The sequence below is a fragment of the Trichosurus vulpecula genome, chromosome 9 (assembly GCF_011100635.1).
Source record: "Trichosurus vulpecula isolate mTriVul1 chromosome 9, mTriVul1.pri, whole genome shotgun sequence".
Classification (NCBI taxonomy): domain Eukaryota; kingdom Metazoa; phylum Chordata; class Mammalia; order Diprotodontia; family Phalangeridae; genus Trichosurus; species Trichosurus vulpecula.
In genome coordinates, this window is record NC_050581.1 from 76,627,158 (window position 1) to 76,647,667 (window position 20,510).

At 40.8% G+C, this 20,510-nt stretch overlaps 1 protein-coding gene across 3 annotated transcripts in view; it reads right to left on the bottom strand.

Annotated features, from left to right (window-relative positions):
* Nucleotides 1-20,510, bottom strand: part of ZNF598 (zinc finger protein 598, E3 ubiquitin ligase) — a 31,560-nt gene that overhangs the window by 10,246 nt on the left and 804 nt on the right. For all 3 annotated transcript variants that reach the window (XM_036738840.1, XM_036738841.1, XM_036738842.1), the window contains exons 2-4: nt 8,450-8,562; nt 7,701-7,830; nt 251-462 (exon numbers count right to left, since the gene is read on the bottom strand). In XM_036738840.1, the coding sequence (XP_036594735.1) occupies nt 251-462; nt 7,701-7,830; nt 8,450-8,562 (455 nt within the window). The remainder of the gene's footprint in view (nt 1-250; nt 463-7,700; nt 7,831-8,449; nt 8,563-20,510) is intronic.

Genomic DNA, 20,510 nt, shown 5'->3' on the forward strand with positions numbered 1-20,510 from the left:
GCTCAAATCCCTAAAGACAAAGACTTCAGGAAACACTAAAGCCACCCACCCTGCTAGGACCCACTCTGGGGTACACCAAACCCTAACTTCTTCCCTAAGCAGGAAAGAGAATACAAGTGATACCAATTCCTCATAATTAGTCTTCAGTGTAGAACCCTTAGACATCTAGTTCATATTCAACCCCCAATCCTATCTGTGCTCAGTCAGTCCCTGCTGGGGCATGACTTAAGAGGGCTGCTTTTTCACCAACCTGTAATACTCTTGAGCGCCATCAGAATCACAGAAATGGCAGAAATAGTGGTCTCTCCTCAGATGTTTCAGGAGCTCATCATTGTCCAAATAACGCTCATCACAAAATTTACACAGAGGATGTCCTCGGTGGGATGTGTCATCTGGATCCCCATGGATCCGATGTCGGGCAAGGTCCTTGCGGGAATACCATTTGCGCTCATAGGTAAAAATCTTAGGGAAGAAGAGTGAAGGCATGTGAGAGCAGGAGGACCAGGAATGCTTTGCAGAATTACCTGCTAGAAGGAGCCAAATAGTCTCTTACCTTCACCACTGATTCCTCAAGCTCCAAAAATGTTTTGGAAGTCTATCCTCTAATCTCTGCTCATCACAGAATCCAGAAAGAACTCATGGCTGAATATTAGATATAATTTTCTCCAAGAAGTAACCTAGAAATCCCCACTCTACATGCTCCCAGTGCCTGATGTGGAGTGGTAACGGGCCTTGGCAACATCCATCTAGATGCTAAAGAATTTTTTTTTTACCTGAACTGACCAGCTTTAAATCAAGACTATTTTCTATCAAGTATCTCCCAGTGATTCAAATCCCCTGCCCAAAAGTAAACGACCACCCATTAAAGCCAGAATGGTACATTATGGAAAAGGCTGGCTTTATAAGCTACATAAGAAAGCATGCACTCATTTAAGAGAAGAATTTTGAATGACAACTATATTGGACTTGAAAAGACCACAGTCATCTACATGGTATGTGGCCCACACTCCCACTTTCCAACTAAACTCATGCTATTTCAGATGTAAAGATGACTCAGAGAGAGTAGCACAGGTGACCTACGGGTCAACACCAAGACAGAGAAGGGCTATGTAATACAAAAGATCTGCTGGAGGAGCCAAGGAGTCATTCACTGCCCAGCAGGTGGCCTGTGTTCACAACAATCTGTCACAATTAAGAAACAACCCAGTAGAGGTGTGGAGAAAGGGCTTTCTTTGGTCCAAATCAGTCTATCTAATGGGGAATAGCCAGAGGTGAAGTCTGAAGGTTATTACAATATTCCAGGTAAGAAGCTATAAGGATGGTAATTATGTGAGTGAATGGATTGTGATATGTGAGAAGAAAATGGATACAAGAAATATTGTGGAAGCAAAACTGAAAGGACTTGACAAACAACTGGGTACGGGGGAGTGGGGATGGGAAAGCAGGGTTAAGAAAGAATGGAGGGATCCTCAACAAGGAAGCTGAGAAAAGATACAAGTTGATGAAGACTTCACTTTGGGAGTGGCTGATGTGAAACATGAATGGCACAGCCAGGGGGAGATGGGCAGAGCACAGCAGGATAACAGGGTCAGAGTTCAGGGAAGAGATATGGAGCTGTATTTTTTTTGCAGCTGCCTTAGTCTCTTATAGAAGTACCAATTCATCAAAGAGGCAATGTCATATGGTGGGATTCAGTCACTATAGCCCAAGTCTGCAGGTCCTACCACCTGCCCTGACCATGAGCACTTCCTAAGGCCAACATGACCCCTCAGCAACCACTTCTCGGGGGTGGGGGGTGCTGCAGGATTCCCCTAAAGTTCCCATTCTCCTTCCAAAACAATTCATGAAGCCAGGCTCCTTATCTCTGCCAGAAGATAGTGTGTTAATGGTACCCTTTTGTTTCTCTTTTAGGGTTCTGATTCTTCTTTTACAATATGACTAATGTGGAAATGTGTTTATCATAATTGTACATGTATTAGCTATATCAGATTGCTAGCTGTCTCGGGGAGGGGGGAAGACAGAAAATTTGGAACTCAAAATTTTACAAAAATCAATGTTGAAAACTATCTTCATACGTAATTGGAAAAAATAAAATACTACTAAATGGGGAAAAATAATTGGGAAAAAAAATGACAAGCAGGATGGTTTCAAAAAAACCTGGGAAGACTTAATTGAACCAATGCAAAGTGAACAGAACCAGGAGAACATTGTACACAGAAACAGCAATATTGTAGTGATGATCAACTCTGAAAGACTTAGCCACTCTAATCAATACAATTATCCAAGACAATTTCAAAGTACCCATGATGAAAAATGCTCTCCACCTCTAGAAAGATATGACGAACTCTGAATGCAGACTGAAGCATACTTTTTTCACTTTCTTTATGTTTCTTGCTTTTTATTGTGTTTTTTCCTCAACATGGCTAAAGTGGAAGTGTTTTGCATGGGTTCATATGTATAACTGATATCATTGCTTATTTTCTCAGTGCATGGAGGAGGGAATGGGGGACAGCATTTGAAACTCAAAATTAAACCATAAATGTTAAAAAAAGATACATTTTATAAACATTAAAAAAAGAAAGTTACTTTTCAAATTAACTTCCATTCTAATAGTATCATTTAAAAGTTTTATTTCTTTTTTAAACCATCTTAAGTTTCTTGCTATAGCTCTAGGATTTCTAGGGAATCTGCAGAATTTACTATCTTGTTCTCTTGTTGAAGGTTTTGGCTCACACTCCTTTAAAGCAGAAACTCTTAATCTGGGGCCCATGGATTATTAGAGGTTTTGTTTTTGGTTGTTTTTTTTTTTTGTAATTCTGGGCATTTTATTTTATGCATTTAAGAACATTATTTTGAGAAGGGGTCCATAGGCTTCATCAGACTGCTGGAGGGGTCCAGGACATGAAAATAAGTCAAGAAGGTTAAACACAAATGTGATCCCTTTCATGGGGAAATTCTTATTTTTCCTTGTCTTTATAAGTCTGGAAGCTAGGCTAATGACAAGCCCCTTCCCTTTTTAATGCATTTATTTTCTTCTTAGCTTTCTTGAACCCCCAAGGACATAGGAGTTCAGCTGGGTCCTTGCATTGTACAAACTCCACCAGGAAGACTCTTCCTCTTAACCAGCTCTGAAATATGGCACCTCTATCCTCCACCACTGAATTCAATATTGAACACCCAACCTCCATCCTATGGCTGGGCACAGGATAGAAGGAGGAGAAGTATGATTTTCCACCTTTCCTGGAGCATGGGGTTGGGGGATGGGGTGGGCAAAGAGAATATCATGTGGGTAGGGAAGGAGGGAATTCAACAGAGTTGTTGTCCTAAGGGGACAGACTAGATGCAGGGGTGGGGAACTTGAGGACACACGTGGCCTTCCAGGTCCTCAAGTGCAGCCTTTTGACTGAGTCCAAGTTTTACAAAACAAATCCTTTTATTAAGGGAGTTTGTTCTGTGAAGTTTGGATTCAGTCAAAGGGCCACCACTTGAGGTCCTAGAAGGCCACAGGTTTCCTACCCCTGGACTAGAGGCTACCACAGCCCACAGCTTGAAACACGAGGTCATCAGGATGCTCTGGCCACACCGAAAATGCAGGGTGAACTTGGGGTGAGAAGAGACCTTAGGAATTTTGATTCTGGGCTGTCATTTCAGAGGGTTTTTACCTGGAGTGGAGGTGCTTCCATCTTCTCCTTGTTGAAACAACTAAGAAAGTATTCTTTTGGAGTACTTCTTTTTTTAAGGTTGTTGGAGTAGGAGAGTTATGTTGAAAACAACTACTATAACAGCAATACTGTAATAATAATCAACTATGAAAGACTTAGTTACTCTGATCAAGACAATCATACACAACAATTTCAAAGAACCCATGATGAAAAATACCATCCACTCTAGAGAAAGAACCGATTTACTCTGAGTGCAGACTGAAGCATACTTTTTAAACTTTCTTTATGTTTCCTGTGTTTTCACGTGTGTTCTTCTGTAACGTGGTTAATATGAAATATGTTTTGCATGACTTAACATGTATAATTGATGTCACATTGCTTGTCTTCTCAAGAGGCTGGGGAGGGGCAAGTGGAGGGAGAGAATTTGGGATTCAAAATTTTTTTAAATGAATGTTAAAATTGTTTAAAAATGTAATTGGGAAATGGTTAAAAAATAAATTTAAAAATATAAAAAACTACTCTGCCAACTTGCTAATCGGGTGGCCTCTGAATACAGAGAAATTTGGGAGTCTTCTGATGAGAGAGGACTAATGCTGTGGGAAGGGATGGGATCAACGATGAAGAAAATATTTAGGATGACCTAGGTCTTGGGGAGCGCACTGCTAATTAGGGGGCAGAAGAAGGGGATGAATCGAGGAAGAATGGTGAGACAGGAAACGGAAGATCCAGGAGAGGAGAGAACAATATCCAAGAGTGGAGGAGACAGGACCTAGGAAGGCAGAGTAACTTTCAGGATCAAATACTATAAAAAGATCAAAGATAAGGATTGAGAAAAAGTCACCAGAGTTAGTAACTAAGTTCACTTTAAACCCTGAAGAGACTAGTTTTAATAAAGTGGTAGGGCTAGCCCAACCCAAGGGGTTGAGAAGTTAAAAGGCAGGGAAGTGGAGGTGGAGAGGGCAGACTACTCTATCTACAAGCATGAAAAGGGCACAAGATAATGCTCAATGGCAAGGTCAAGGGAAAAGGTTTGTTTAATAACAGAAAAACTTGAGGAAGTCTGTAGGAAGGACAGAAGCAGCCTAAGAACAGTGAGCCTGAAAATGAGAGGAAATACTCAACAAAGCAAATTCCTGATGATTTGGCAGGTGTGGGATAACCAAGAGCTCAAGCAGAGAAGGACTTTCTCTTCTGAGACTGGAGCAAGGCAGGAAAAAATGGGTGAAGATAAAGAAGTTTGGAGGTGTGGAAGATGGGAACTAGGTGACATAGTGGAGAGAGCACTTGAGACAGAAAGACCTAAGTTTGAATCTCAAACACTCAACTCACTAGTTGTGTGACCCTGGGTAAGGCACTTAACCTCTGCCTCAGTTTCCTCATCTGGAAGATGCGGATAATAATAGCACCTCCCTTCCAGGATTGTTATGAGGAAAAATGAGATACTACGTTGTACATGGCTTCGCAAATCTTAAAGAGCAAAATAAATGCTTGTACCTTTCATTAAAGGTACTTAAGGCCTTTGTTTGAATGGGGCAGGTAAAGTGTTAACACCTTAAAGTGGCATTCCTTAGAAAAGCAGATCAAAGAACCTGGGTTAGGAGCCCTTTTGCATGCTGTTGGTCTCACACAGCCACAGGAGCTGCTGGCAACATTGTTGCTATAATGCTAGCTCCTATTCTCATCACAGAAGATGAGAGAGATGACAGAAAGCCTCAATTTCAGGAAAGTAATAAACAAGGGCATTTACCTAAACGGGCAGGTGTGTGTATGTGTAGAGCTGCTAAAATCTCAAGGAAAGAGAAGGTCTGATCACCACTGTGGGGAATGTGGATTGGGGATGAAATAGGGGATTTCTGTGCAGTAACAAGTGCTCAGTGGGGGTTAGGTAACACGAATATGTACTAGACCCAATCTACTAAGGGCAGCTAGATGGGTGTAAGCATAGAGTGCTGAGCCTGGAGTCAGGAAAACCGGGTTCAAATCCAGCCTTAGATACTTGCTAGCTTTGTGACCCTGGACAAGTCACTTAATTTCATCTGCCTCAGGTTCTCATTCTGTAAAATAAGAATAACAGTAACACCTACAGCAACCTCCCACCGTTACTGTGAAAATCAAATGAGATAACTGTAAAGCTCTTAGCACAGTACATGGCACATAATAAGTGCTATATAAATGTTAGCCTTTATTATCATTAGGATTACTATTGTATCATTCTGTACCTTCCCTCAACAGGGTTCAATGATTCAGGAAGAGGAACAGAGAAGGTAGACAATATAGGGGAGGGTTATAGGAGTTGTAGCTGACAGACTTCGGGGTCAGGGTGCTCAAAGTGACCAGATATTCAATCACCAAAGATGAAGGCAAATGTTAGGATGAAGAAGGAATAATGTAAGACAGGTAGGTACTGAATTCATAAAGGAAGGAGGGAGAATGCCTCAAAGATTAATAGATGACATCAATGAGGAGCTGCACAAGGTGAGAAAGTCAGAACACCTTGCTTCAGCTTTTTTTTTAACATAAGTCTTTTTATTATTCTTTTGCACATATGATGTTTTTGCTGATGATTAAGTTCTCCTTAATAAAAACAATTTAAACCCTGACCCTACACATTTCTCCTTGCTGAAATTCAATGCATCCTTCAAGTTTAAATGCTGCTTCCCTCATGAAGCCTTTCCTGAATTCCTACAGTTGAAAATGATTTTCAGAGGACTTCCACAATATTGTTAGCACTTCCCTAAGGCACTTAACGATCTATTTCGTATCACAGTTATTTGTGATATCCTACATAAACTCAATCAAAAACCATTAAATAAGAGCCTACTATGTATCAGGAACTGTGCTAGGGACCAGGGATACAAAGACAGAAATTAAACAATCCTTGACCTTCAGAAGCTAACATTCCATCAGGGAGGACAAGATATACATATATTATGTATAGGTATATACAAAATAAATGACAAGGCTATTTGAGTGAGGAGGCACAAGCAGCCAGAGTGAAGGGGAAAAATCTCATAAAAGAGATAGTCTGAGCTGAGATTTGAAGAAAAATTATGAAGAAAATCATAGATATTTTAAACCTAATTTTTTTTTGCTTTATTTTTTATTTTTAGATTACAACACCCAGTTCCACAAGAATTTGGGTTCCAAATTTTCTCTCCCTCCCACTCCACCCTCAACCCCTGCCCCAGACGGCATGTAATCCAATGTAGGTTCTACATATACTTTCACATTGAACTTATTTACATAATAGTCCAGTTGTAATGAAGAATTATAACCAATGGAATGAATTGTTAGAAATGAGAAACGAAACCAAATTTTTAAAAAAGGGGAAAAAGGGAGAGAGAGCAAAAGGTTTGCTTCAATCTACATTCAGAATCCATAATTCTTTCTCTGGATGTGCATAGCTTTTTCCATCACAAGTCTTTTGGAGCTGTCTTTAAACTTTGTATTGATGAGAGTCAAGCCTATTCAAAGTTAGACCTTACAGATACCGTGTGTCTGTAATCGTGTATAATGACCTTTTGGTTCTGTTCCCCTCATTAAACCGAATTTTTATGGAGAACTCTTTGTTTTTACATAACTTTCATTTCTGAATATATTTCTTCTTACTTTCATAAAAGAAAGCCAATCCTCGTAACAAATATTTAAAAAGAAAAAAAGGTAAAACCACCTAACACCAACTTATGTCTGTAATAGTTCATACCCACAGTCCCCTACCTCTGCAAAGAAAATAGGGAGATTCAGTCTCAACTGAAGGCCAAGTTGGGACATTATAGTCACAGAGCATTCAGTTCCCACACTTACTACCTTGCTCGAGCTTAGGTAAATCAACTTCCTGTGGCCTTAGCTTACTCAAAAGCAAAATGATGCCACAGGAGGCACTTTTCTGAGCCATCTAAGGTGGCTCGAGTCTGGGTTCAATAATACCATTTTATGGCACATGAAGTGACTGATCAAGGGAGAAGGACTCCTTTGCTTTGCTTTCAAGGACATTCTCCTCTTTCCCCTCCTGGCCCAGCCTGTATTGTCCCCACTCACCTTTAGGTGTTTCACACACAGTTTACAGCAAAAAAGCTCATGCTGTTTCCTCATGTGCTGCTCTAAGTCAACAAACAGACTGAAAGGTCGCTGTTCTGGACACTGGGGACATTCATGTTGGAGCAACTTCCTAAAAGGAAAACCAGCACCCGTGACACTGCTTACTAGTTTTACTGACACTTAATAAGAAATGGGGACAAGGGAGGAGGGCTAAGAGGAGGGAAGGGAAAGTTGCTTTATACAGGTCATAACAATGTCATAACAATCTTAGATTGAAGTGAATGGAACTAGAAGAGACAATCATTCAGTCTTGTCCTCTCATTTTAGAAATGGATAATCTTAAATTATATCTACACAGATGAGGTTCTCATTGTGTTCAAGATAAGGGGGCAACCAAAGCAGGGCTTGGAAATAGCCCTTTATTACATGAGGACATGATCTGGATTTTAATTGAGGATAAAATATTTTTTTAAAACCCACTTATTGCTTTACTTAGTACAATTAAGAAAATTAAGAGTCAGGAGGCCTAGATTCAGTCCCAACTCAGCCACTGTCACTTTGCACAAGCTGTGTACCTCTCTGGACTTCAGTTTTCTCATCTGTACAATGCTGCACAACCTCTCTATCTCACAGGACTACAGGTAAGAGAAAGTGAAAGTGAATATGCATATAACTTAAAAAGATTATAAAATGCCATAGAACATGAGGGACTTTAGAAATTCTGAAGGACCAAGGAATTTTCATCTCACCTGTATAAAGCATAAACCTTTCCATCAGCAAAATAGATGTCATATTTTTTCTCATATTGCAATTGGTGAATCGGGATTGTTGCAAATGCGGGAAGCTTCTTTCCAAAGACCACCTGAAAACCACACAATAACACGATTACAAAACAAGGACTTGTATGCTACACAACAAGTTCTGGAACAGACTGCTCTTTGAAGCGTGAGTTTTAATTCCGAAACCAAATTTAGTTCATTATAAGTCAAAGAGAGTGAGATTTAATCCTAAAGTTAGATACCTCCTTATCTAGAGTGGTTCAGGTAGCACAGTAATTCCCCAAGACAGTGAGGGGGAAGCTTCAGGAATCTTGCCAAAGGAACTTCCTCCCTTGGATAAAAAATGACAGAATACCCCCCCCCCCCAGTCACTCAATAATGCCTCAAGCCCTCCTATCAAAGCACTGCCTTACACATATCTTGCAATTCCCAACCCAAAGCTAGAGAGGAACTAAAAATGTAACCAATCATAAAGTGCTAGGCTTTTTTTTTAATCTGTTTGGTTTTGTTTCCTGCCTGGAGGGTTAGAACAGCAGATCCATCCACAGTCTTTTCTTGTCCTACCTGTAACATGCATTAGAGAAAAAGCAGAGGACAGAGCACAGCCACCTAATCCATCTACTTGAAGATCTGAACTGAAGTCATACTGTTTTCATCAACACCTGGCCTGCCAACTTGCTATACAGCTGTTGACATAAAGATTTTTTTAAAAAAGGGTTTAGAAAAAGCAGTACGGTAAAATGAATAAATTCTAAACAACCAAGTATGACGGTATAGGGAATATGTCACATCCACAGTCCCCCACCTCTGCAATGCTGTTTTCAAAGAATGCTATTTCTCCATGTTTTGTCCCTTTGTTTTTCCTGCTTCTGTTTATTTCTATATCTTAAGAATCTGTTGAGCCCGAGCCAGGTCCTTGCAAGTAACTCTTATATGGTACCTAGCAAAGTGCTTGCATCAGTGAAGATGCAGTGAATAGGAGACAATTCAATCCAATCTGACAGATATGTATTAAGTACTTATTTTGTGCAGAGCCCTGTGCTCAGTGCTTGGTACAAAGACAAATAAGGCAAGCCCCTCATGGGATTTGAAATCTAGTATGGAAGAAAAGATGTCAACACAAATAACAAGTAACACAGGACAGAACTTGAGATGGGCATAGAGAAGGTTAGGTGCCCCAGAGTACCCATGGAAAAGGAACAAAAGATCAGTTATGGGACGTGTTTGGCAGTCACACCTCATCAGTACCCTCTGACCCTTGGATTAGAGGATGAACTCTTCCACTTCTATTTAAGGAGGGGGATAAAGACTAACATCTCCTCAGATTCTCATTTCCCACCTGGCTGCACTCATTTTGGACTTTCCTGGCTTCTCTACTCCCATTCCCCTTTCTGCTTTCTTTTGTGTACTGCCTTCCCCCATTAGATTGCAAGCTCCATGAGGGCAAGGGCCAACTTTCTTTTTCATATTTGTATCCCCAGCACTTAGCACAGCCTGGCACATAGCAGGTGCTTAATAAATATTTATTGACTAAAACTAGGAATTCGACCAAAAGAAATGGGAGACGTGGAAAGGATAAAGGCATTGCAGAATAAATGAGTTGATGCACACTCCTTCCTCTGCGCCCCTCCACTCCCATTTGTTACGTGCCTACAATGTATCAGGCACTGTGCTAAGTGCTTTACAGAGATTGTCTTATCTGATTCTCAACAACCGTTCTGCAAGGTAGGTGCTATTATTATGATCCCAGTTTTACATTTAAGGAAACTGAGATCATCTGAGTTGCAGGTGAGGTGCTTTCCAACACAGAAAACCAGGGAAGAATATTACTACTACCTCTTCCAATAGCACAGAAAGCCTGCCTCACTAGTTTTTGCAAAGAAAGGAATGTCTTGGTGGTGGCTCAATGTGATAAAATTAGAACACCAATCAGCTATATACTACATAGTGGCTCTAGGGTCTTAGAATCATGACCATTCAAGTCATTAGTGATTTAACTGATGTGGAGTACAGCTCACTGTACTGTTTCACAACTCTATGAACACCTCTTCCTTAAACAATGGCACACAGGAGTAACTGCCCCCAACATCAGCATATAAGTTTGCCTAACCAGAGCTCTCTAGAGAAAAGCTAGAATCCAGGCACACCCAACACTCTCAGTACCCTAAATGTCCATCTCCACTGGGGACACAGGGGGAGAGGGAACACAATGGGAAGACTATCAAGCAGGGTACATGTATGGCTGAAAAGAGGAGTCTTTTCGATAAGAGTTGCTATCTAGTTACATTCATTTTCATTAAATAAATTATTATAAAGGCCAAAAAATACACAAATGTAACAAAAATTAGAACTATTTGCAATAACATATTAACAATAGCTTATTTCATATCTCCTCCTTATCTCTTTTTACCTTTTGCAATCTGTACACAGACAAGTCAAGTTTATAGTCTTAGTCCTAGCGGGCTAAGATAAGAAACTTCTGGCCCTGAAGGAATTTACAAAGTAGTAGGGTAGATCAGACACATACATAAATAGCTACAATACGGACTGAAATGGAAGTGTAAAGGAAAGCTCTGAAGGGCTGAAAAATTGGGGGCGGAGAGATTTCCATCCAGGAGATCAAAGAGGACTTATGGAGGACAAGACAACTAACTGACTTATTAGTCCATGAAGTTAGGAAAAGACTGGAGGGGAGAGAAAAGGAGAAATCCATTCCAGAAACTGGGGAGAAAATGAGAAAAGGCACAAACAAGAGCAACCAGCAAAGAGAACAAGGGATAGAGAATAATCCAGTCTGTAAGAACAAAAGATATGTAAAGAAGAGCAGAATGAGTAGTGTGAGATAGACTGAAAATGTAAACTGGAGGCAAAATATGGAGGGCCCTTGAAGACGATGCTAAGAAATTTGAACAATTCTCTACAAACCAATGTGAGGAATAATTATTTTCAAAATTCTCCTCAGATACTTATTAGCTTCACCACCTTAGACAAGTAATTTAATTTCTCCAAGCCCTCAAGTTTCCTCAGTCTGTAATCAGCCAACTAGTATTTATTAAGAAGACAGACAAAAATGAAACAATCTCTCTCAGGGAACTTAACAGGGGAGACAATGTCATACATACATATTTTGTATATAAAATGTATACAAAATAATACAATGTAATTGAGAGGCAGAGGCACTAAAAGCTAGAGGAATCAAAACAGGGTTCATTTAGAAAAAGGTGGTCCTGGGGCAGGTGGGTGGTGCAGTGCATGGAATCAGGAGGACCTGAAGTCAAATTCAGCTTCAGACACTAGCTGTGTGACCCTGGGCAAGTCACTTTATCCTGGGAAGGAGGGAACGAAGGAGGGAGGGAGGGAAGGAAGGAAGGAAGGAGTGATTCTTGACCTGAACTTTGAAAAGAGCTAAGGATTCTAAGAAGAAAAGGTGGGCAATATATTTTAGGCCTGAGGGTAGGACAGCCTATGCAAAGGGGAAAAAGGCAGGCAATGAAATGTCCTATGGCAGAAGCAGGAAGCAGGCTGGCCCAAGAATAACATCTAATAAAGCTGAGGCCACATGTCCAAGGCTTTAAAAATGCCAAATAGAGGAATTTAGATTTGATCCTGGAGGTAGTAAGTAGACACCAGAGTTTACTGCATAGGGAAGTGACAAGATCAGATTTGTGCCTTAGGAAAATCACTGGCAGCTATGTGAAGGATGGATTAGAGCTGGGAGATACTGGATGCAAGGAGACCAGTTGGGAGCCTATTACAATAGTCTAGGCAAGGGGAGCAGTGGCCACGTGAGTCTCCAGAGAAGGGAATGGATGTGAGAGACTGTATGGAGGTAAACATCAGTAACACTTAGAAAATGACTAGCTATGTGGGGCAAAGAAGGGAGGAGTCTTGCGTGACACCAAGGATGTGAAACATGGCAAATGGAAGGATGAAGATATCCTCAACAGAAGACAGAAGGCTAGAAGAGGAGTAGGTTTGGAGAGAAAAAGAAGCAGCTCTGTTTTGGACATGCCAGGTTTGAGATGCTGACAGGACAGCCAGTTCAAAATGTTCAAGAAGCAGTTCAGCTGGTGAGGCAGGGACTGGAGCTCAGGAAGAGAACCTGGGGACCTTCAACCTGAGACCCATCTGCACAAAGATGATAAGTGAACTGACAGGAGCTGATGAAGTGTAACCAGAGTGGACTTTGTTTTCTTTGAATGACTCAGCTTACCTCATTGAGCTTCCCTGGACACTGGGGCTTGCTCTTCCAGGGCAGGAAGCCCAGCGACCATGCCAGGAATCAGAGAACTTCCAGTGTGATGAGTCATGGGGCTGGCTGAGGGGAGGTGTGTTAACCTGGTCTACGCTAGGGGGAGGGGCCAAGTCAAGAACCAATCAGCCCTGGTCATTCAGGCGGCGCTTGATGATGTCAAAAACTCTATAAGAGGGGAGAGGACAGCTTGAAGACCCCTTTTTCCTTTTCCGGTTGGAGCCAGAGATGCCTACAGCGGAAGCTGAGCTGCCGGTAGCAGAGCTGACTGGAGGCCAGTGGGTAATCTTCTTACCGTAGAGGGGAAGCATGTATACGATTTTGCCTTACACCATCTCACTTCTCTGTGGCCTCCTGGTTACCCTTGTGAGGCGGACTTATTGGGCCTGGAAGCTTTTGATGAAAATATCAAAATGGGGACGCTGGTTTGTGGGCTTGTTACTGTGGAGTGTAAATACATGCTTTAGTTCTCCTGCCTTCTGCCTAGAGAATTCCTTATATCCTGCGGTTCCGGACCTTTTAGGCACATATGAGATTCTCTTTGAAATCATAAATTCTGCCTTCCTAATATATGAAGTCACTAAGAGGGTAGTGAGAGAAGAGAAGAGCACCTGGGATGGGACCTTGGGGCATGCCCAGAGTTACCAAGAAGAAGATGGAAGATTAACTAGCAAAGGAGCCGGGAGAATAGTCAGAACAGAACCAAGAGACGATGGTTTTCCTTAGACTCGAGGTGTTCCACAGTGCTGAATGCTGCAGAAAGGTCAAGAAGGATGAGGCCTTCAGAAATACCATCAGAAGAATTCACTGATAACTTGAAGAAGGCTATTTTGAGTTGAGTGAGAGTCAAAGGGCTGAGAAGTGTGAGGAAAGGAAATGTGTATTACTATCATAAATATTAGTATTTTAATCTATAAAATGGAAATAGCAGTACTTACATCTAGAATTGTTATAAGGATTAAACAATATACCTACCGCTCTTAGCAAATCTTAAAGTACTCTCTAAATCTTAGCTGCTACAGGCAAATGGGAAGCCCTAGAAGGTCTTTGAACTGGATATTGATGGGAACAGAATGGTACATTAGCAAGATTAATCTGGCAGCAGAGTAAATATGATGAGACCTGGGGTGAGCAGAGTGAGTGATGGAATAAATCTTGAGGGGGGCTTTTCTCCTGAATTTATTTCAATACTGCCCTCAAGAAGTAAATGTACCATTCTGCCTTAGGTGATGGCTATATTCATGGATAGCAAAACTTTATTTAAATGCATCTGAAATCTCAGAGGTATCAAAGAAGAGTGACCAAAATCAGCTGGATTGCTAATCACATTTTCCCTCCCCCCAGTCTGTGAAGGCTTCCCATTTCTCCCCACCTCCAGGAATCCCCTCCTCAATGGCTCACCAATGGGGGAGGCCCCATGGACAACCTTCAAAGGGCAGTCAGGTAGAAATACGCTTTCAGTTTTTCCCTTGAGTCTTACTCATAGACCTTCTACTTTCTTACTCTAGTTAAGTTAAGGAGTCAAGGATATTTGGACAAACACATCAATTCAATCGGTGTTTCAAATGAACAATTACCAAATTACCAATTCAAGAAACAGACCACCAACCACTTTCCAGCAGTTCCCTAGTCATCCATATTCTTTATATTCTTATTCCAGTTCTTCACCGGGAATCCTTGCTCTCCTCTCCCCAGGCCCAGTCGGAACTCTGAAGAACTAAAGTTCTTTTTTTTATTCAAATCAGGGCTGGCCAAAATGCGGCCCCTGCCTGTGGGTTTTAATTTTCACGAGCTAAAAAATAAAATAATAATTTGCATGGGATGCATATTAGATTTTTTAATTCCATCACTAATAATCTCGTTGATATTGATTTTCTTTGGTGTTTTTAAGCAGTATTACGGACAGAACATATGGCTCGGAATTTTCAGTCCATCTTTGGGATACGTTCCCTCTGTTCGATGCAGACTAGTCAGTATATACCTACCTTTTATACTGTTGTGTTGTCCCTTTGTTGTTTTGTGTTTGCTTTCACGCTTCCCCCACTTTCTATTAGTGTACTGTATTTTTTATTCTGGGTGCAGTCCTCGAATAATTATTTTATTTTGATGTGGCCCTAAGATAACCTAAGGTTGGATGGCCCTGATTCAAATGTAGAGATTCACAGGCCTTCTCCAACCCAGAGAGCAACACCTCCAGTATGAAGCAAATAGAGGGCTCCAAGAGGGGAGGAACTTAATTCCCCCTTCCTCAAGCAGGTAAATTTCATGCTTGCCCTTTCTAACATCTCACCCTAGCACATTTACTCATTTAACAACTCGCACTATGTCTTTAGGCTACCATTCTTTGCTTGCCAGCTTTGCTAGCTTGAAGAACTGTCAACTCCTCCTTATTCCTCATCTTACTCAGGGAAGACACCGAGGCCCCGTTCTTTCTCCTCTTCTACGCAGCAGTCTTTTACCTTGTACCTTACTGATTTCTTCCCTACTTCTTCCTCTCACCTCTACCATTCCTAATCTTGGCTTCCCAGGAGTTCAGACCTTGGTCCTCGGCCCTTCTTTCTGTACCCTCAGTCATTCCTATGGCTACCACCAGGTGTCTCAATTTCTAGATGGATAACTTCTGACTCTAAAGCATCTCTCTGATCCTGATACCACCTCTGCACTCTGGATTCATATTTCTTGCTGCCAAAACCTTATCATTAGAGTGTCCTGTCATTACCTCAAATTAGGCATATTAAAGTCTGAAGAGTTGACCTTTAAGGTTCCTTCCAATTCTTACTCAATGATTTTTTGTCTCAAATTTTACTCCACCCCAAAGCCATCTATGTGCTAAAAGGAAATGTTCTAAAGGAAAACAGACTAATCTTATTTTTCAGATTAATCTTAATAGCAGTAATAAAACAAAATCAGGAAGCTGAATATATTGGTAGTAAAATCACAGGCCATATTCCAAGGTTAAAAATGTACCTTTGTCATAGAATATACTACTTCCTTCAACTGGCATTCAAAATGGAGATGTGACTTTTGTGGCGAACTGTGAATTCCCAGACAGCAGGAATCACATCTTTCTTAAGTCAATCAACACTCATACCCAGGTAAGAAGAAGAATGTGAAGAAAAGTGAAGACACAGTTTAGCTCCTAACAAAGAGGTCTTTCTGTGGAGCAGTGGTGATGACTACTGTTGCCTTTATCATTAAAATGCCATCTTCTTCGGTTCTTAATCCTAATTTCTGGTCCTTGACTCTTCTACTTCCTGTACCAGATCCTGTCCCTACCACCTATATTGTCAATTCAGTCACCAGAAAAAGAAGGCATCTTCTCCTTGCTCTTCAAATCACCACCATTCAACTCAAATGGCATTTCTCCCCAAGCAATGTCTTCAGTATGCTTTAGTCTTACGTAGTTCCTATTTCCCCAGGATACCTAGCCTAGGGTTAGACTACAGTAGACGTTCAGTACATATTTGTTGGTTGAACTGATGAAACTGTTTATAAAAATAGGGATCTCACTCCATATGCACCAAAATATTTATAGCACCACTTTTTGTGTTAGTAAAGAACTGGAAATACATTACATGCCTATCAACTGGGTAATTGCTAAAGGATGTATGGTACATGTGCTGTAAGAAACAACAAATATGATGAATAAAGAGAAGCATGGAAAGGTATATAAACCACTTTGAAATGAAACAGAACTTAAAAACAATATACATAATGACTGTAACAATGTAAATGGAAAGCACAAAAATAATAGAAGTTAAATGCTATGAAATGATAATGAACAAGTCTGGCCCTAAAAGGATACTGGAAGATATTTATCCCAACTTCTTTGCAGAGTTGGAAGGTTGTGGATGTAGAACACAGCACGAGTATCAGACTTATTCAATGTGTTAGTTGTGATGAACTTTTTTTTGTTGTTATAAAGAATGGTCTGTGGGAGGGGTTAGGGACAAGGATACAGTGAGAAATGAAAGTGATGTAAACCCAAGAGGAACACAGAAGCACTCTCAAAATTCTGATTTGGAACTAGAACTTTAAAAAGAAAAACACTACATTCTCATTGCTAAGAAATATATTCACTAGAAAAATAATATAAATAGCAGATTTCTGGCTTCACACAAAGTCTGCCTTACAGACAGTCAAAAGATCATCACATTATGAAACTTTATATAATCACAAAAAAGCATGTAAACAGATCTTACGTGGAAGGAATTCTTCCACTGGAAAAGAAACTATAACAGCAGCAGAAAAAGAAACAACACTCCTTTCTTACAACTTTAAATTCCCATCCAGGTACATGAGAGCCTGTAAACAATACTGAGACCACTGGTCTCACCTTTAGTCTTTAAGGCAAATATTTTGCCACCAAAGAGCAGCAAGAATCTTCATTCTAATCTTCCTAATTAATGTGGAAGCAGTGAGGAATAATTTTCAAACTGATTTCAGGGCAGGGTCAAGAAAAACATTCTAAATTCTTAGCTCCTTATCTGTGGTCTCTTAGTTCTAAGATTCTGTTTTCTCTCTCTGCATTTTAAATACTGTCCAGTCCAGATTGTGAAAGGCTAGTCAGAGGCTGATCACTCAAACTGGGCATTGTTCTCTCTCTCCTGTTGTCATTTTAGTAATCTGATTTTTTTTTTAAAGATTTGTGAACAGCTTAGAAAGATCTAGTAGCTGAAGTGGTAGAAATAACTGATTTAAACTTGGCAATTAGTCCCCTTAACTCTATCCTAGTCATCATGAATAAAAGAACCTCCTTTGTATTTGAAACCTCAGAGGTGCTGAAGAAGATGCTGACCAAAAATCACCTTAAAACCAGACCATTTTTTCCAGATACAAAGTCAAATTAATGAGCTTCTGATGCCATCAGTATCCTTTGCCTACAGACATGCAATGGCTGGGCTTCAAATGGGATGGAATGAACAAAAAGCTTCACTGATGCAGGAGTCCTCACATAACACTCTGATATTTTGTATAGGAAAACAGCTCAGAGAGTGGAGTTCATCAAAGCTGCAACTCTGAGAGGAAGAAACCAAGCTAATTAAACAACATAGAGAATAGAAGTAGAAGAGAGAGATCAAAACTAACAAAAATGACAAGCACAAACAACTGTAGTGTCTGCAGGTGGGGGAAGGGAGAGAGCAGAGAGGGATTTTCACATAAAGCACAAAATAGGGTAGGATCTTTTGAAAGTTGAGGATTAAACTGAAGCTACTTAGTGGTGGCTAAGGCTATCTGGAAGCACCATTATTCAAATATCTACTTGCTACAAAGATTGGAAGGTCAAGCAAAAATCAGGAAAACTTCTCATGCTAAGTGAGTATTCTGTGTCCCCCCCCCCCAAACTTCATATGCTGATACACAAAAGTTTGCACAATACAGTAACATGCACAGAGTTACTAGATAAAACATACGGGACAAGAAAATACAAATCTATTATATGATACCATCCCCCAAATAAGGAAAATCTTGTATTTGAAAATCTTGGCCTGAGAAGCCAGCCAGCGAAACTGGACTTCTCTCTCACATTCTAGACATCCCCTCTTAAATATCCCTGTCCTAGTTCCTGCCTCAAATGGACTCCTCCAGTGAAGTCCCTTCCTTCCTGTTAAGCCCCAACTCAGGTCCAATCTCCCTCCTCCATCTTCCTAAAAGCGACCTCTCCTTCCTGAAATTTCTCCTAGCACTTTGCCTGTACTGATCCTTTCTTTGCATTTATCACTCTCCCTTGTAGCATAGTTATTTGTGTCTAGTCTTTCACCCCTGTAAGACTTCAAGCTTCTTGGGAGCAGGGTCTGTAGCACACGTCTTTTTATCACCTGAACCTAGCAGAGAACTTTGCACACAGCAGGAACATGTTGTTTTACCAAGAAGCAGAACCAGGTTAGAAAAGGTTGAGATGACAATTCTCTCCCAGCACATGTATTGTTCATTGATGTTTGAGATGTCTCCCCATAGAACTTTACAAAGGACAGCTCCTTTAGCAAAGGTTCCCATAGGAGGCTCCCAAGGATTCGACTATAATCTTTATACAGATAAATCCCATATGTACATATCCAGATCTCACCTCTCTCCTGAGGTCCAGGTCTCCTATTTCCAAATACCTGCTGAATATCTCTACCTGGATATCCCACAGTCATCTCAAATTTAACATGCCCAAAAGAGAACTCTTATCTTTCCCCCTAAACCTACCTCTCCTCCTAACTCCCCTGTACTTCTGATATATTCTTCTAGTAATCCAATTTCACAGCCTCAGAGACATTTTCAAACCTTCAAACCACTCATCCCCCTACATCCAATTGCTAAGTGTTGTTTCTCCACCTCCTCAACTCTGAAATCAGTTTCTTCCTCTAGTCACATAACTACTATCCTAGTCTAAGGCTTTTTATCACTTCACCTGGACTACTGCAACAGCCTCCTAATTGGTCTCCCTGCATCCTCTCACTTCCCTCTTTAATCAGTCCTCATGTAACTGCCAAATTTATATCCCTAAAGTACAGGTATGACCATATCACTCCTCTCTGTTTAAGAAACATCAGTGGTTCCCCTTGGTATTTAGGATAAAATAGAAACTCTTCTCTTTAGCACTTAGAGCCCTTCTGATTTTGCTCTAGCCCATCTTTCCGGAAAGGCTGATAACACATCATTCTGGTTCATAGACACAAAGCTCCAGTCAAATTAGCCTTCTTACTATTCACTAGTCAGGACATTCTACCTCCATGCCTTTACACAGGCTATCTCCCACGCTTAGGATGTTCTCCCTTCTCACCCATGATATTTGGGCCCCCTGGCTCCCCCTCCTTTTTCCCAGTTCCCCCAGTGGTTAAATGACACCTCTACTCCAATCACTGTTCATTTATTTTGGACATATCTTGTATTTACTTAAGCTGCATCCTAATAATAGAATGTAATCTCTGAGAGGGCAGGGGAGATCTCCCTTCCATTTTTGCATCTCCAAAGCTTAGCACAGTGCTTGGCACATAGTAGGCATTTAATATATTGGCTGGTTGATTGCTGGGCAAAGTCAGTGGTCGATAAATCTTGGTGTCATTAATTCACTTACACACAGACTGTCCCTCTTTTGATTCTCTTTCAATAGGAGTTCCCACATCAAAAAAAAAAAAATTACACACATACCCATCTCTGATTCACTTTGTGATGAGAAAGCCTGGACTGACCTGCTGGGACTCACCCAAAGCTTCCCATTAATAATTGGGAGGGATTTCACAACACTAAAAGTTAAGTATTTTAAAGAACAGTAAATTAGGGAGATCAAGGATGTTTTTTTTTTTTCTGGCTTAGAACCTGAACATCATAGAGTCACGCTGTGAAAAAGTGTCTAAGAAAACTACAGCTCGTCATCACCTTCCACCTCTGTACTGTGCCATAGATGCAAGTCCAGACAGAGTAAGAAATGTCTCTACTAAACTCAGAAACCAAGCCAGAGAGCAGAAAACTTGGGGAATACTTTGCATTTATGCAGTACCTTTCATCTCGCCCCTCAAAGCATTTTCACTCCTCAATTATTCTCTCAACACCATCCTTGGATAGGTCAGATTAACACCTCCACCCCACTACCTTGCAGAAAAAAATCCAGTTTCAGAGAAGTAATTTGCCCAAGGTCACACAATGACCTAGAGAGAGGATCAGATTAGAAATTCACAAATTCTAACCCTGGCCCCGAGATGAAGATCACTTTAAGCCGGGTCCTCCCTCCCCTCCTCCTCCTCTCTATCTTTATTACCGCCACAGCGGAGGAGGAAGCTCTTAGCAATTTAG